General features: G+C 42.0%; 1 protein-coding gene across 1 annotated transcript in view; it reads left to right on the plus strand.

Moving 5' to 3' along the window:
* Positions 1-17,365, plus strand: part of VPS53 (VPS53 subunit of GARP complex) — a 138,518-nt gene that overhangs the window by 64,563 nt on the left and 56,590 nt on the right. Inside the window, exons 12-13 of the mRNA XM_059379440.1 lie at positions 6,873-6,974; positions 14,020-14,114. Of these exons, the coding sequence (XP_059235423.1) occupies positions 6,873-6,974; positions 14,020-14,114 (197 nt within the window). The remainder of the gene's footprint in view (positions 1-6,872; positions 6,975-14,019; positions 14,115-17,365) is intronic.

Below are 17,365 nucleotides of genomic sequence, written 5' to 3' on the forward strand. Positions count from 1 at the left end.
AATGATGAGATTCAGGGTAAACATTCATATTCAACCTCTAGGCAAGCAGAATAGTTTGGGTTGAGTCTTTGTAACAAGCTCACCAAATTTGGAAGTTCTTTTTTTTTTTTTTTTTTTAATGAAATTTAAAATGTTCTCATTTCGTGCAGCTGGATTTCCTCTCCTCTTGGCTATTGTGTAAATTGCCTTTCTAAATAGAATCATCCTTTGGCTTATAGGGGTCATTTTAGTATACATTTATATTTGTCTGATTTTTAAAATTAGATTATAAATTTACAATCTATAGTTATGATTTTCAGCCATGCAGTTTGAGCATATAAGAGTGTTTGCAGAAGGCTCACTATGTAAGAAAGCCCACCCAGAGTGGCTGTACCTCAGTCTTCCAGCAACTTAACACCTGAGTCAGGGAAACTGTGCAAGTGGGGGAGGGGTGGGGTCTCAGCACTTCCGCCACAGTACAATGACTTCTGTCCTGAACAAGGAAATAGCTCTCCTTTGATGTTTCAAAACATTTTATGGGCCCAGCATGCTTCCACTGCACCACTGTGCTTCAAAACATTTTATAAATGGTTTATTTGATGGTGAAGGAATGTATTCCTTCATTTGAATAACATTGGAAGAGATTAACTTCTGATAATTTGTTTCTGGAAAGAGAGTAATACGAGGTCAAGATAGAAAAGGTAGAAATTATAGCAAGAATGGAGACAAGAGAAAACAGTCAGAAAGGAGGACTTTGGACTTTTGGACTTTGTGCTCATTTTCTAAAATTGAAATTGCACTTTTTAAAAAGATTTATTTATTTATTTTAGAGAGCGAGTGAGCAGGGCAATGGGGAGGGCCAGTGGGAGGGGGAGAGAGGATCTCAAGTAGCCTCCTTATTGTGCATGGAGCCCATTGTGGGCCTCAGTCTCAACCCTGAGATCATGACCTGAGCCAAAATCAAGAGTCAGATGCTGAACCGACTGAGCCACCCAGGCACCCCTAAAATTGCACTTTTAAAATTCTAAGCCTGGGTAGCTTAGTCACTTAAGCATCTGACTCTTGATTTCAGCTCTTGTCTTGATCTCAGTTAGGGTCATAAGTTCAAGCCCCACATTGGGGCTGGGCTGGGTGTGGAGCCTGCTTAAAGAAAATACATTTTTTAAATTGAAATATAATTCATATAACAAAATTTCACATAACACTCATATTTAAAGTGTACAGTTCAGGGCGCCTCCTTGGCTCAAGTCTCTTGATTTTGGCTCAGGTTATGGTCTCAGGGTCATGAGACTGAGCCCCACATCCATGGCATGGAGCCTGTTTGAGAATTCCCTCTCTTCCTCTCCCTCTGCCACCCCCAAAAATAAAGTATACAGTTCAGTTGTTTTTAGTTTATATACAAGGTTATGCCACATCCCAACTATCCAATTCCAGGGCATTTCCATTGCCCCCCAAAGAACCCCTCCCCACCATAGCACCCACTTGTAGTTTCCTCCTTCCCCTTTAGTAGTATTAGCCAACTACTAATCTACTTCCTGTCTTTATGGATTTGCCTCTTGTAAATGTTTCATATAAATGGAACCCTGTACTGTGTGGCCCTCTGTGCCTGGTTTTCTTCACATAGAATAGTGATGTGTCATGTATCAGTACTTCAGTCCTTTCTATGGCTGACCCATATTCCCTCCTTTGGGTGTGCATTTTGTTTAGCCATTTATCCCTTAATAGACATTTGAATTGTTTCTACTTTTTGGCTGTTTATAATGCTATAAGCATTCATGTACAAGTTTTTGTGTAAGTATCTGCTTTCAATTCTGGGAGTATACCCAGGAGTGGGATTGCTGAATTGCTGTGTTACATGGTAACTCTATATTTGACCTTCTGAGGAACCACCATTGTTTTCCATAGAAGCTGTATCATTTTACATTCTCATCACCAGTGTAGGAAGGTTTTGATTTTTTCCTCACCTTTGTCAGTATCTATGATTTTTTGGGTTTTTAAAATTATTATTACAGCCATCTTCATGGGTATAAGCTAGTTTCTCATGGTAGGTTGTTTTGTTTTGTTTTCCCAAGATTTATTAACTTTGATTTTAGAGAGCGGGGAGAGGGGCAGGAGAGAGAGAATCTCAAGCAGTCTGGGACTTAATCTCACGACCACAAGATCATGTCCTGAGTCAAAATCAAGAGTTGGATGCTTAACCAACTGAGCCACCCAGACACCCCTCTTGTGGTGGTTTTGATGTGCATTTTCCTAATGACTAATAACATTGGACATCTTTCGTAGGTGCTTTTTGGCCATCTTCTTGGAGAAATGTCTGTTCGGGTCCTTTTCCCATTATTTAATTAGCTTATTATTATTATTTTTTTTTCCCTATGTAATGCAGGGCCTGAACTCAGGACCCTGAGGTTAGGACCTGAGGTGAGTTCAAGGGTCAGACGCTTAACCGACTGAGCCACCCAGGCGTCCCTAGGTTTGTCTCTTTTACTGTTGAGTTGTGGGTATGTTTTTAAAAAATATTTTCTAGATATAGTCTATCATTTATCAGGTACATGATTTGTAAATATTTTCTACCATTCTGTGGATTGTCATCACTTTTTTGATAATGTCCTTTGATACACAAAAGTTTTTCATTTTGATGAAATTCTACTTTTATATTTTTTTTCTTTTGTTATTTAAGTTTTGGTATCATCCCTAAGGTCACAAGCATTTACCTATGCTTTATTCTAAGAATTTTATAGTTTTTGGCTCTTAGATCTGTGATCCATATTGAGTTTATTTTTATATATGATGTGTGAATACAGTTTTATAGCTTTTTTTCATATGTCCTGTCTTAAGGGGTTTCTCAGTCATTATATTTCATTATAGAGATGGGCCAGAATTTCCCTAACTGTCCTTTTCTTGTTAGACCCTTAAGTACTTGTTATTTTTTCACTATTCTAAACAAAGCCACAGCGAACACATTTTTGTTCACATTAGAGATTATTTTCTTATGATACAAGTTGAATTACAGGACCAAAAGTTAATGAGTTTTTTCAAATTTAAGATAGCCTCTGTTTTAAACTATTTTCTCTATTCTTGTCTCTTATCGGTGCACTTGCTTAGTCTCCCAGCACTGAGTCTTGGTGTTAGTGATGGTTTGTAGATTCAGAAGAAATAGTTACTCTTTGTTTTCATGCAATTTGTGGTGCTAACATACAGATGCCTAATGTAAAGGGATAACTGCCAGATTTTTTAAAAGGCAAAGCAATCTGAAACTTTTTTTAGAGTAACATATGCTTCCTTTAAGTATATGCTCAAGAGAATTGAAACTTTTCTTATGTTCATACAAACACCTGTACATGAATGTTCATGGCAGCGCTATTGCCAATAATAAAAAATTAGAAACAGCCCAAAAATCTTTTAATAGACAAATGGAAATACTGACACATAACACAGGATGATCCTTAGAAACACTATACAGACTGAAAGAAGCCAGACACTAAAGGCCACATTTTGTATGAAATGTCCAGAATAGGCAATAGAGACATTAAGCGGGTCAGGAGTTGCCACGGATTCGGGGAAGGGGAGGAGTGGAAATGATAGCTAATGGATATGGAGCTTCCTTTGGAGTAAAAAAAAGTTCTGGGATTGGATGGTGGTGATGTTCGCACAATCTTGTGAGCATACTGAAAATCACTCAATTATAAGTCACCTAACATGGTGAATTTGATGTTAATTATATTAAAATGTAATTTTTAAAATATTATGGGTTTTAGGAAATACTGAGTTTAGTTATAAATCATCCTCACTCTTCAGATAATTTGCCTACCAGAAAAAGGAGAGTGAGAAATACATGCTTATTAAAGCTCAAACAGAATAAAACATTTATTTTTTTTAAAGATTTTTTAAGTTATTTGACAGAGAGAAAGGTCCCAAGTAGGCAGAGAGGCATGCAGAGAGAGAGAGGGGAAGCAGGCTCCCTGCCGAGCAGAGAGCCTAAAGCGGGCCTCGATCCCAGAACCCTGAGACCATGACCTGAGCTGAAGGCAGAGGCTTAATCCACTGAAGCACCCAGGGGCCCCAGAGTAAAACATTTTAAAAAAACAATCTCTTCCTTCTTAATTCCTCTCCCCAGAGATGTCCACTGTGTAATAGTTTGGGGTATATTTTTTGAGACTGTGCTCCAAGCATGTGCACGTGTGCACACGCGCACACATACACACACAGGTTTTTATTGAGTGTTTCTCATCCGATCAGGGTTTATTCACAAATTTAAAAAGGAGGGTTTTTTTTTAATTTATTTTTTATTTTTATTTTTTATAAACATATAATATATTTTTATCCCCAGGGGTACAGGTCTGTGAATCGCCAGGTTTTCACACTTCACAGCACTCACCCCAGCACATACCCTCCCCATTGTCCATAACCCCACCCCCCTCTCCCAATATCCTCCCCCTCTCCCAATCCCCCTCCCCCCAGCAACCCTCAGTTTGTTTTGTGAGACTACGAGTCACTTATGGTTTATCTCCCTCCCAGTCCCATCTTGTTTCATTTATTCTTCTCCTACCCTCTTTACCCCCCCATGTTGCATCTCCACTTCCTCATATCAGGGAGATCATATGATAGTTGTCTTTCTCCGTGTGACTTATTTCGCTAAGCATGATACCCTCTAGTTCCATCCACATTGTTGCAAATGACAAGATTTCATTTCTTTTGATGGCTGCATAGTATTCCATTGTGTATATATACCACATCTTCTTTATCCATTCATTTGTTGATGGACATCTAGGTTCTTTCCATAGTTTGGCAATTGTGGACATTGTTGCTATAAACATTCGGGTGCACGTGCCCCTTCGGATCACTACGTTTGTATCTTTAGGGTAAATACCCAGTAGTGCAATTCCTGGGTCATAGGGCAGTTCTATTTTCAACATTTTGAGGAACCTCCATGTTGTTTTCCAGAGTGGTTGCACCAGCTTGCATTCCCACCAATAGTGTAGGCGGGTTCCCCTAAAAAGGAGTTTTTAAAGCTCAGTTTCTGCAGAGCCTTGGGAAAGGATGAAAAATTGAATCAGACAGGTGCCTATGGTCTAATGGAGAAAGAAGCCTATACATGAGTATCACAATATGAGATAGGAGTGTGGTGGTACCAAGAGAGGTCCCAGTAATATTAAACCAGGTGCACGGGTCCCTGTGTTTACAGTCATTAGCAGTTGAAGCCTGCAGGCCATCTCTTTCAGGACAAATCAGGAGTTGGGCTGGAATAAAGTATATATGGAATGAGAAATGCAGAAATTGTGGAATTTTCATCTTATAACTGAAAGCTTTCTCCTCCTGGGAAAGGAAACAGTTTAGTCTTAAATTTCAGAGTTCCTTCTCTGATGATTTAAAATGTCCAGCGAGGGCCCCAGAAAAGGCTTTGTGCAGGCGGACCCAGATGCAGATATACTACTGACTAAGGCCAGGTTCTCTTCCTAACAGTCAGACAGCTTGGCCATCCTGGGGACCTTATTGTTCTGGAGGTGTTGGGATCCCATGTGGTTTAATTAGTAGGACTTAACTTGCTATATGAAGAATTTTTCTTTCCTGTATGGACTTGAAACCAACTGTCATCACAGCAAAAAGAAGGAATTCCTTTAAAATTGGAAAGTCGTTCGTTTCTTGGCAATTTTTTTGTTTGATTTAGCAGCCCCAGAGCTCATGGAATATGTCATTTGAGTTATTTAAAATCTAAACCCAAACTTGTAATTCTTTATGGCTTACGACAGCTGCAGAGCAGAAATGAGAAGTGTGGTCTGCTTGGCTCTGACAACAGGGCTCTTGCATAGAAGGCTGAGTGGTGCTGGCAGTTGCTTGCTGGGAAGACTTATTCTTTCATCAGGGCAAATTAATCTGAGCAGTAACATTGCCCTCCAACCAGCAGGAGTCTGTGTCCTCCCATCAGCTTTTCCTAATGTGTTATTTACTGGTAGGCCAGTGGTACAGGCAGTACCTGGAGAGCCTCATTGGAGGCTAGGGAAGAAGGCAGAAGCTCAGGGAGCCTCTGCCTTTGTAATTTGATGGACCCATTGTTTCCAATTCCCAGAGGTATCCCAGAGAGGCACGAGAGCAGGGACAGGGTCTTAACTTGTGATTAAAAGGAGTTCTTTTTTACAGAACTTCTTAGCCCTGTGTTCTCACTTTTTTCTCACCTGAGAGTCACTCCACTGAGAGGGGCACTGCCACAGTTCTGCTAACCCTTAAGTCCTAACAAGAGCTCCCACCTACTGAGCTTTCCCTACACGCCAGATATTGCGTTGAGCTGTTCTATGTATGTATCTCTTGATTCACACACAAGGTCTCATTTGATCCTCACGCAGCTCTGCGTGGTGGGCATTCGGGAAGAGCTGAGGCTTGGAGAAGTAAAGCCATGTATCCAAGTGAGAGAGCCTGGACTCAAACCCAGGTTTGTCACTTATTAATGGTGACACCACCCTCACCATGGCCCACAGAAGGCTCTGCTTTCAGGCTCCTGCTGGCTCTCTGGCAAGACAAATAAATGGATAGTGGTAACATTCTGATAAATACCTGGGTAGATGGGACATACTGGGTGGGATGAAAACATGGAGCAGGACATCTGTCCCAAACTTAAGAGACAGGGAAGACTTCCCAGAAGAAGGGACTTCTAATCTGAGGGCTGAAGGATGAATGAGAGTTTTAGCCAGATTGGGATTGGGGTGGGGTGGGCAGTAGGTTTCAGAAAGGTGGGAAATGGTACGAAGGCTGGGAGATAAGAGATGTGGTCCGTGTTGTCTCAGTTCTTGCTCATTAGATCACATGCAGTTGGGAGAGCCTCAGAAAAAGCAGATCAATGGGGAAAGGCATTGAGAATATGCTCAGAAACTACCTGTCTCTTTCTCATATCTGATTAACAGAAAAAACTTGAGTCTCCACCCCCATCCACCAATCCCTTCCTGGAAGATGAGCCAACACCAGAGATGGAGGAACTGGTGATGGAGAAAGGAGATTTAGATCAGGTAAGTCCAGTTTGCCTTTTCCCCATGCCTCCTACCTTGTATTTGCTTCTGAAAATGGGTCCGCCCACCTCTCCATGTGGCCCTTTGGCCACTGACAGCGTTCAGAGGATTACAACTTTGGTGGTCTTTATAGAAAGCCCTTATCTGAAGGTGCCTTTTGAAAACCGAGCCTTTCCTACCTTCCTCATTCATCATCTCCTACGCCTGCCAGCCTCACTCTCTGTTAGGTTCTCATTGGGACGGTGACGACATGAGAGAGACCCCAGGATCCCTAATGGAGTTCTCAGCACCATTAGTGAGGAGAGGCCGCCACTCAGGGCGAGCTGAGCACTTGAGGTCTGGAAGGCGTCGGGGAGGCCTGGAAACATCAAGGTCACCACTGGCATATTTGGAGAGTTACTTCTCAGAGCACGCTAGCACTTTCATTTCCTTCGGATTTTCTGTCCAACTCCAAATTTCCTCTCCCTTCATCCTATAGAATGGTGTTTTTTGTTTCACCGCCGTTTTATGACATAGCAGTTCGAGCAATAAATCAGGCCTTTTCCTGTCTGGATTAGTGATCCTTCTTTTTAATTTTCTACACTTGGCTGCTTGAGCAGTTATTTTATAGTGTTGTTTTGCTCCAGACACCACCAAAAGGGAGGCTGGCTGGAAAGACCAGCCCAGGATCCCCATAGCCAAGCGCTTGCCGCTAACCCACATTCCTCGCCTGGTGAGGGTAGGTGTACAATCATGGCAGGAGCCACAACAGCATTTCCAGGAGCAATTCTGAAGTGATGCAGTAAAATGTGTCTGGTCCACTGATTAAACGGTTTTAATAACATGGATACCTCACGTTTTTATGGGCTTTATAGTTTCATCGTCTTTTATGGGCTCTGTTTCATTTCGTCTTCCCAATGCCTGCCCCTCATTTTTTTTTTTTTTTTTTAAAGATTTTATTTATTTATTTGACAGAGAGAGATTACAAGTAGGCAGAGAGGCAGGCAGAGAGAGAGAGAGGGAGGAGGAAGCAGGCTCCCTGCTGAGCAGAGAGCCCGATGTGGGACTCGATCCCAGTACCCTGAGATCATGACCTGAGCCGAAAGCAGCGGCTTAACCCACTGAGCCACCCAGGCGTCCCTGCCTGCCCCTCATTTTATAGGATTTTCTATGGGCTGCAGTGTGTGCAGCTCAGAGAGGTTAAGGGATTTGCCCAGGGTTAGAGAGTCCGGGCATGGACAAGCTAGAACTGGAAGCAAGATCTAAAAGTCAAAGACTAGAATTCCTTCCATGGAGCTCTTTTACTACACGGGGCTGTCTCAGTGAAAAGTGGAGGTCACAGAAACGAACCCCAGGTGAATGAATAAAACTGGAAGGATACCTTATGGGCTATATCCCAGAGATCTGTGGGATTAGCTGTAATTGATTTGAAGCCATCATATCAGCTAGTGTGGGAGATAACAAAAGATTTCTTCTAACTGAAGTGCATCTTTTGCATGTGGAAAGGAAGGACTTGGAAAGGAAGAGTCTGGGCGTTGAGCTTATTCTTCTGGGTGTGTCTTCTACCCACAGCCCATCACCTGCACCCTTTGAGTTTGCTTTGGGTTGTAGTGCCCTATTCAGGGCCCTGTGGCTGTCATTATCCTTGTGCCAACATGAAAAATTACCCCTTCAGCTAGTCATCCCGGATATCATTAAACTGGATTATGATAGAGGCCCCCATTACTATGAAATTTGTTTACTGGATAAAATATGATTTCTCTCTCATGGAACTTTCTGCTCATCATGGAAGCTAGAGATTATTATTGTAAGGACCAAGACTGTTCCTTGTAAGGACACACAGAGTACAAATACAGGGGGTAAAGCAGAGGCAGACTCCTGTCCACCATTAACTGACCACACGGTAGATTTTTTACTCTCTCTAGACTTGCCTAGTGTTTTCCTCTTTAGAGAGAGCCCATCGTTTTCAGACTGTATTCCTTGGTGCTCCCATCACATGTCACTAGTGGGGTGTTGGAAGGAGACCAGGGCTCTGACTCTCTCCAAACAGAAGTTCTGTTACGAGTCACTTCTATAATGGAATTCCAAGTAAAATTTCTTTGGAATCAGGGGTTTGAGATCCGTTTAAAAAGAAAGAACCAAAAACTTCTGGACTGTATGGCCCAGCTGCAGCTTCACTGGCCATGGCTTGTTAGTGATGACACCCACATACTACCCACAGCCTCCTCTTGCTTGTAATTCCTCAGGGGGCAGCTCCAGGATCTCCCTCTTCCCGGCTACTTACTGGCTTCTAGAGTTGGAGGCCTTAGGGAGAAAGTTCACAGGAAGCTCGGGCTGGGTGGAGCCAGAGGTGTAGGAGAAGGCCCCCAGTGATTGTCTGGGGTTACCCAAGCCGTGTGTCACTGCCGCAGTAAGTAGACAGTTGACTCTTAAGGACAGGGTCTCTCCCCATTTGTTCCTGCAGCGTGGCCTGTTGAGAAAAGAGTGTGAGCTTGAAAAAATGTACTTAGTTTGAGCCACCAGTTGCCCATGCACTCCCCAGTGATGAAACAAAAATTGTACCCAGAAGGGGACTGAGGGTGCTCAAAGAAAAGGGGAGAAGAAATAAGGAATTTCTGGTTGAAAAATGTACCCTTCTGGTGATCCAAGCAGTTAGATTTCATCTGTTTACATTGGATGGTAATAAAAGGAAGTGGGGCCAGCTGTAGAGCTCCTTACTGTGACAACAGTAACCTTCTATTATTCCCTCCAACTCTGGGAGGAAATAACCGAAACATCTGCGGCTCTTGGACTGAATTCACACACTCAGACAGGCAGCCCGAATGCTACTGCTAAATGGCTTCATGTGTTCTCTCAGCAGAGACCTGCCCCTCTGGGGAGCTGGACAGTGCCTAGGGAGACGCCACTGTGAGCTGAAATTCCAGCACCTCTTATCTAAATAGGAGCAAGCAAGCCACAGCCCTGAGGCAGCCCTGTGGGAAAAAAGCATTGTTCCCCTTTTGCTAACAGCTCACACTCAAAACGCTGCAAGGGACCGGGAACTGTGGTGTCAGGTCTTCTCGCTTCCAGGAGTGGCTGGCATTAGTGGGCAGAGGCGGGGCAGGGCGGTCACCTGCCTGTAGGGTTGGGACACCCACACTGTCTGATGAGGCCGCTCCCTGAGGGCCAGGTTCCGAGTGCTCTGTGGTGCCTCGGAGCACACGGTCTGCAGAAGACTGACCGAGTTGACTTTGTTTGAATAGCACGGAACTGTTTTCTTTTATTACTTAGAATCTGTCTCTTATACATATTCTGAATGAGCTCCTCAGACTTCTCTAGACCCAGATTTTTATTGTATATCACTTTTGCACATATGTAAAAAGGAAAATAAGAGCCAAATAAATAGGTTAAGATATTGCTAAAACCACTTCACATTCAGAGTCCAATTCTCCTGTACCACTTAAAAAACAAAAAACAAAAAACTTTGTGTTTTGAAATAATTATAAATTCATAGGTAGTTACAGAATGCAGAGAGGTCCCATGTACCCATCTCCCAGCTTCCCCTGGTGGTGACAGCTACCATAACTGTAGTGCATTGTTAAGACCGTGAAATTGATTCTAAGCCCTATTTCACTCAGGCGCAAATGCCCATATTTTCCCACACGATGTCCGCTGGGCTAGCCAAAGTTTTGGTGACGTGCCATTGCTTGACTGCTCCACAACTGTTCCCGGGGTTATCTGCCAGGCCCTTGGCTCCCATCTCCCAAGCTTTTTATTGTTATTTTTTACTTTTTAAAAGGAAAATACCTAAATTAGAGAAGAGTTTTAAGTATATTACAAGAACTCTCAAATATCCTTCACCTGGGTTTACCAGTTGTTAACATTTTGGCACATTTACTCTCTCATTTCCTTTTTTTTTTTTTGCCTCCATTCCTCCTTTCCCTCTCTCTCCCCTGTCCACTTTTGCCCCTTCCCCTCGTCTCTTTCTCTCTTTTGGAATAATTTATAAGTTAGCATATATCATGTCCTTTAGCTCTAAATATGTCTGTATGTACGTCCTAGCAAGAAGGTCATTCACTTAAATTACCACAGATCAAAATCAGAAAATGTGGGCGCCTGGGTGGCTCAGTGGGTTAAGCCGCTGCCTTCGCTCAGGTCATGATCTCAGGATCCTGGGATCGAGTGCCGCATCAGGCTCTCTGCTCAGCAGGGAGCCTGCTTCCTCCTCTCTCTCTGCCTGCCTCTCTGCCTACTTGTGATCTCTCTCTGTCAAATAAATAAATAAAATCTTTAAAAAAAAACAAAATCAGAAAATGTAATATCAGTACAGTATTACTATCTAATTTATGGAACTTAAATTTCATAATGTAGCCATTCTAAGGTGATAAACTAAAACATTGTCAGTAATTGGAAAATTGCACATAAATTAGTAAAGCCAAATACAAAATACTTATGTTAAATATGTTGATTTAGGGGTGCCTGGATGCTCAGTGGGTTAAGCGTCTGCCTTTGGCTCCAGTCATGATCCCAGGGTCCTGGGATAGAGCCCCGCATAGGGCTCCCTGCTCAGCGGGAAGCCTGCTTCTCCCTCTCCCACCTTCCCTGCTTGTGTTCCCTCTCTCTCCATGTCTCTTTCTATCAAATAAATAAAATCTTTTTTAAAATAAATAAATAAAATAAGTTGGTATATTTATTTTAAGATTTTATTTATTTGTCAGCGAGAACACAAGCAGGCAGAGAGAGAAGCAGGCTCTACACTGAGCAAGGAGCCCAATGCAGGACTTGATCCCAGGATCCTGGGATCATGACCCGAGCCAAAGGCAGATGCTTAACAGACTAAGCCACCGAGGCATTCCTAAAATATGTTGATTTAAAACAGAACATTCTGTATTATATAAACTCCCAATTTATAATTACCAGAAGCTGCCCTGTAGATGTGTGAAGATTTTTGGCACAAGAAAAATATAAATAGGATAAATATTATAGAGTTATTAATATTGCTATATTGATTATATTACTATATTAATGATTATTACTATATCAATAATTGTATTGATATTAAGTATATTAAAGGATTATATAAATATAAGCCTTATGATGACTAATCTGGGCATTGTGGCTATAGTTTTCAGTTCTAAAATCAGAATATCTGGTCATATATAAGTTAGACAAATCACATTTATCTATTCATTTAACAATTACTTTATTGAAAAGAATGAAATAATAGATAACTGATTTGGAAAATATAGAACAATTAGATAAGGACCACCCCTATACAGCCATTGTACTAAATCATGGATCCACCATTTTAAACTGTTGGGAGTGTGGGAGAAACTTCAGTGCATCTGTGAAATGAAGTGGAACTTTGGATCCAGCCAATTCAAACTTGGTGAACCCAGGCTGGGGAGTCTCTTGTGGACTTAGCCTCAGACCTGACTACTTTGGTGGTAGCTTCTGGCTGATAAGAAAAAAAACCCAACTGTAATTTAGGGAATACCAAAGTTTCTAAAAACCTTGCCAAAAAACACGGAACTCTCCAAAGGGGATAAGAGAGAGAGCTAAATAGGAGATTGAAGGGGATACTAAGGTTGACATTGAATTTTTGGTGTTCATTTCCAGTTTTTACAGATGTTTTTAGCCATTCTAGTGTTTTATTTTTAAAAGTTACTAGACGGGGGTGCCTGGGTGGCTCAGTGGGTTAAAGCCTCTGCCTTTGGCTCAGGTCATGATCCCAGAGTCCTGGGATCGAGCCCCATATCAGGCTTTCTGCTTGGCAGGGGTCCTGCTTCACCCTCTCTCTCTCTGCCTGCCTGTCTGCCTACTTGTGATCTGTCAAATAAATAATAAAATCTTTAAAAAATAAAAAGTTACTAGAGGAAGAGAATCATTATTGTGTTTGTCATTAGGGGCTTAGTTTTTCCTATATTTATTAAAAGATACGAACAGTTCAACCCAACAGGTATGCTATGGGTTATCAATTTATGCCCAGATTATACTCTAGCATCAACACCAGCAAGGGCTAAGGGTCCTTTTGTTGGCATTTGATAATAAATAGAATTGACTTTTTTTAGAAATTGAAAGAGATATCTAGGAGGATCTTCACTTTTTTTTTTTTTTTTTTGAAAAGGAATTAGGGAGCAAACAGTTTTTAAATGCTTGTCTACCTAGATGGCCTGTATATCAGTAGTTTTTAAGTATCAACTGGGGACCAGTGCTGGCCATTTTACAGTGGTCCATGGCAAAAAATAAAGACAAAACTGCCTGTCTGTCTGTCTGCCTATCTATCTGTCTATCTGGCATAAGGTCACCAACTGTCTTTTCATAGGAAGGACTGCCCTCCTGCTGCTATAGTGTTTGTGTGTAAAATACTCTTAGGAACTGATGAGAATGGGAAGTGGCAAAACAAAAAGTTGGCAATGCTATGTTGGTCCTTTACCATTCTTTTTCTTGCATTTACTCATCAGTGCAATTCAACAGTCTGGAAGCCATAGTGGCAAAGCAGTGCTGGGTCAGAAAGAGTTCTAGTTCAGGAGGTAGGAAGCTTCACCGTCTGCCTTTGGACAGGCTACTAGAACCCTCTGAGCCTTCCTTTAGGTGTAATGTGATAGTACTGATTTCTACACCAAGGGTTGTTGTGAGGAATAGATGAGCTGTTATGTCATATAAAGTGCTTGGTCTATAAAAACAATCACTAAATGAAGGCTGTGAAAAATCTATCACATGAGAGCACTTTAGAAATTCTAAAGCACTGTACAAATATAAGGTACTGGTATTAGCTAGGATTTAAATTTTTTAAAACATCAGTCGGATGATGAATAGCTTCCAGATCGAAAGCGCATGTGTTATCAGAGCAGCAGTAAATCTTTCACCATACACAGCAAGTCAGTGATGCTAACAAAGCTGTGCTCGTTGTGCACAAACTGGCTTGAATCATAATGCAAGACACAGTCCCAGGTCACTTACATCAAGTGCTACTTATCTGTGTCAGGAGTCAACTTTGAAGGGATGTATTCTTTGAAACTGCTTGAAAACTTGCAAAGATGGCTCAAGCGTAGGTTTCTTTCTTCTTTTCTCCTCCTCTTTACAGCCAAAGAAGCCGAAAGCCCCAGACAATCCATTTCATGGCATTGTTTCCAAGTGTTTCGAGCCTCATCTCTACGTGTATATTGAGTCCCAGGACAAGTGAGTGTTGAACATTTTGCTGTTTTCTACTGTGTTTCTCCCTCCTCTGGTCATGATTGGGGCTCATAAGGGCATAAGCCCTTCCAGAGGCTGAAGGAGGGACTTGGCAGGCCTCCTTTGACCCTGCCTGGAAACCTTCTAGGGTATTTTTATATCTTATGAGTGTTATCATTCATTGTATTTGTAAATCTTAGAGTTTGACTAACCTTAGAAGCCTGAGTTTGACTCTTATGTACCAAATGGATCCCAACAACCCCTTCCTACGTGGGCACTGAGCTCTTACATAGCTACAAGGCTTGACCATGTCAGGCACTGGAAAATGGAGAAAGAAACCTGATCTTTAACATACGTGTTTTCAAGTATACTTTGTTTAGGTTTTCATTTTAAAGTAATTTTGACTTAAAAAAAAAAAAAGTTACAAAAAATTCTCATAGATCCTTCCTCCAGAGAATGCTACCATTTTATACATAATCACAATTATCAAAATCAGGAGGGTAACATTGTGCCATGAGTGTCCACTTTCTGGTTCAAGATCCCGTCATGCCTTTGGTTGTCAGGTCTCTTTAGTCTCCCTTAACCTTAAATATTTCCTCAGTCTTTTGTTTGTCTCTCATGACCTTGACACTTTACAGAGTGTTGACAAGTTATTTTCTACAGTATCCTCAGTTTCAGTTTGTGTGATGTTTGCTCTTGATTTGATCTAGATTATGCATTGCAGGCAAGTATTCCATTACAGGTGATTTTTTTTTTAATTTTTTTATTTGATAAAGAGATCACAAGCAGGCAGGGAGGCAAGCAGAGAGAAGGGGGGGGGGAAGCAGGCTCCCTGCTGAGCAGAGAGCCTGATGTGAGGCTCCATCCCAGGACCTTGAGATCATGACCCAAGCTGAAGGCAGAGGCTTAACCCACTGAGCCACCCAGGCACCCCTATAGGTGACGTTCTGTCCCTCTGGGTACGTCATTTGGATGTGTCCCATTACTGGTGTTGTTAACTTTGATCACTGGCTTAAGGTGCTTGCCAGCTAGCTTCCTCTGCTGTGAAGCTACTATTTTTCTCTTTGTAACTAATAAGTATCTTATGGGGGGATACTTTGGGACTGTGTGAATATCCTGTTTCTCCTCACACTTTGCCCACTCATTTTGACATCCCTTGATGATTTCTGCCTAAAGCAATTATTACTGTAGTGTTTGCCAAATGCTGATTTTCTGTTTCCATCTCCTCTCCTCTTTGATTGGAGTTCTGTAAGGAAGCACTTCCTCCTCTCCCCCCATGTGTTTGTGTTTATTTATGTCAGTTTGGACTGGTGGATTCTTATTTTCTTTTGTTGATTATCATCCATTTAATATATATACTTTTTTAAAAATATTTATTTATTTATTTATTTGATAGACAGAGAGAGATCACAAGTAGGCAGAGAGGCAGGCAGAGAGAGAGGGGGAAGCAGGTTCCCCACTGAGCAGAGAGCCCGATGTGGTGCTCGATCCCAGGACCCTGAGATCATGACCTGAGCCGAAGGCAGAGGCTTAAACCACTGAGCCACCCAGGCGCCCCAATATATATACTTTTTTTTACAAACTCAGGAGTTCCTGAAAATTTTCACAAGTTTCTGCTGCCAAGTTTCCTCACAGTCAGAGGACTATCTTCAAGTTCCAATGTCCATTATTCATACAGAGGAGGAAGACCCCCTCCTCATCCCTGAGTCTGTCCAAAGCCAGAGGATCTGTTAAGGCCCTTCCACACTGGAAGCCAGATTTTGGAAAGGTCAGGTTTCTGGAGGTAGGCTGGCCCTACTCTGAGACGAGGCCTCGTTGTCTGAAGCACACACTTGGGAGGACCAGACAGTGGCTCACACAGGGCGCACAATAGCGCCTATGAGAAAGTTCTCTAAGGGAGTTCTCTGGGAAAGCATTTAGGCAGTAAAGTTTAGTGTCCCCCCCCCCCTTTTTTAATGCTTCTGTTGTGAGTTAGCAAATTCTTATTTCCAAATATGTTTCAGACATAAACCATGAGACTAAGAGGCTATTTCCAGTGGAATCGCTATATAGGACATTATTATTATTCACCTATTTGATTTTGTAGATTATGTCTACATAATCTTTTGGTCCCCAATTACAAAATGTTTTGTTATTAAAGTCATAGAAAATGAACTTTATAGAAGAGCCATCTGTGTTAACAAAAACAACCTCCTACCTGCCATCCCTCCCAAAAAGAGTTACTTTCACGTTTTGCCTTGTAAAGCCAGTTTGCCTCATCCTCTCTGTCCATTGGGCTTCTGTCCGAAGGCACACAGAAAGGCAGTTAATTACTTACTGCTCTTCGTTCTCTTGGAACACCCTGTCTTCTTATTAAAAAGAACAAGAACCCTTTCCCTGGGGCACCTGGGTGGCTCAGTCAGTTAAGGTCATGATCTCCAGGTCCTGAGATTGAGCCCCACTTTGGGCTTCCTGCTTGGCAGGGAGTCTGTTTCTCACTCTCTCCCCCTCCCCATCGCTCATTCTCTTTCTGTCGCTCAAATAAATAAATTTTTTTTTTTTTAACTAATTTCTCAGGAAGTCAATAGGACACGTGCGGGGGGCAGGTAGAAGAGCTGTTGTTTACCTATGAGATTAACAGGTCTTAGCGCAGCCCACCTGGATGACTTTGGACAAAACCCCTTCTTCCCTCACCAACCCAAATTCTTATTTTTAGAGAGGCTTAAAAGCTGTTGGATCCCGACTTGAAAGTGCATATCTGAGAATAACACATACTTTCCCCAAACCTTCCTGGTCTAGAGAATCGTTTTCCTGAATTATCATAATTCCAGTCTCTACTCTTTTCACATGGCCTTGATTCATATAGAGTATAGTCATTGTTCGTGATACTTCGGGCAGAGAGCCAGACCTCCCTTCCTTAGGGACTCTCCATTTCTCTCTGAAAAATGAAGTGCTGGCCACTCAGCCTGCCGCTTGGCCTCACTAGGATGTTTCCACAGCCCTGGGGATATAGCAGGAGCTACTCGGAGGAGAATTGCGTAGGTTGTACCGATGTCGTTCCAGAACAAGCAGCAAAGGCTTGAAGTAGAAAAGAGAGTTCAAGAAATCCATTCCCTCAACTTTTAAAGCAGAGAATCAGACAAAATAATGCCTAAAGCAGTGGCTATTAACCTTTTTTGAGTCACAGATCCCTTTGAGAGCCCAATGAAACTGTAGACTCTCTTACCAAAAAAAAAAAAAATCACATAAACCCACACATTATCTTTTTTTTTTTTTTT

The sequence above is a fragment of the Mustela nigripes genome, chromosome 16 (assembly GCF_022355385.1).
Source record: "Mustela nigripes isolate SB6536 chromosome 16, MUSNIG.SB6536, whole genome shotgun sequence".
Taxonomy (NCBI): Eukaryota; Metazoa; Chordata; class Mammalia; order Carnivora; family Mustelidae; genus Mustela; species Mustela nigripes.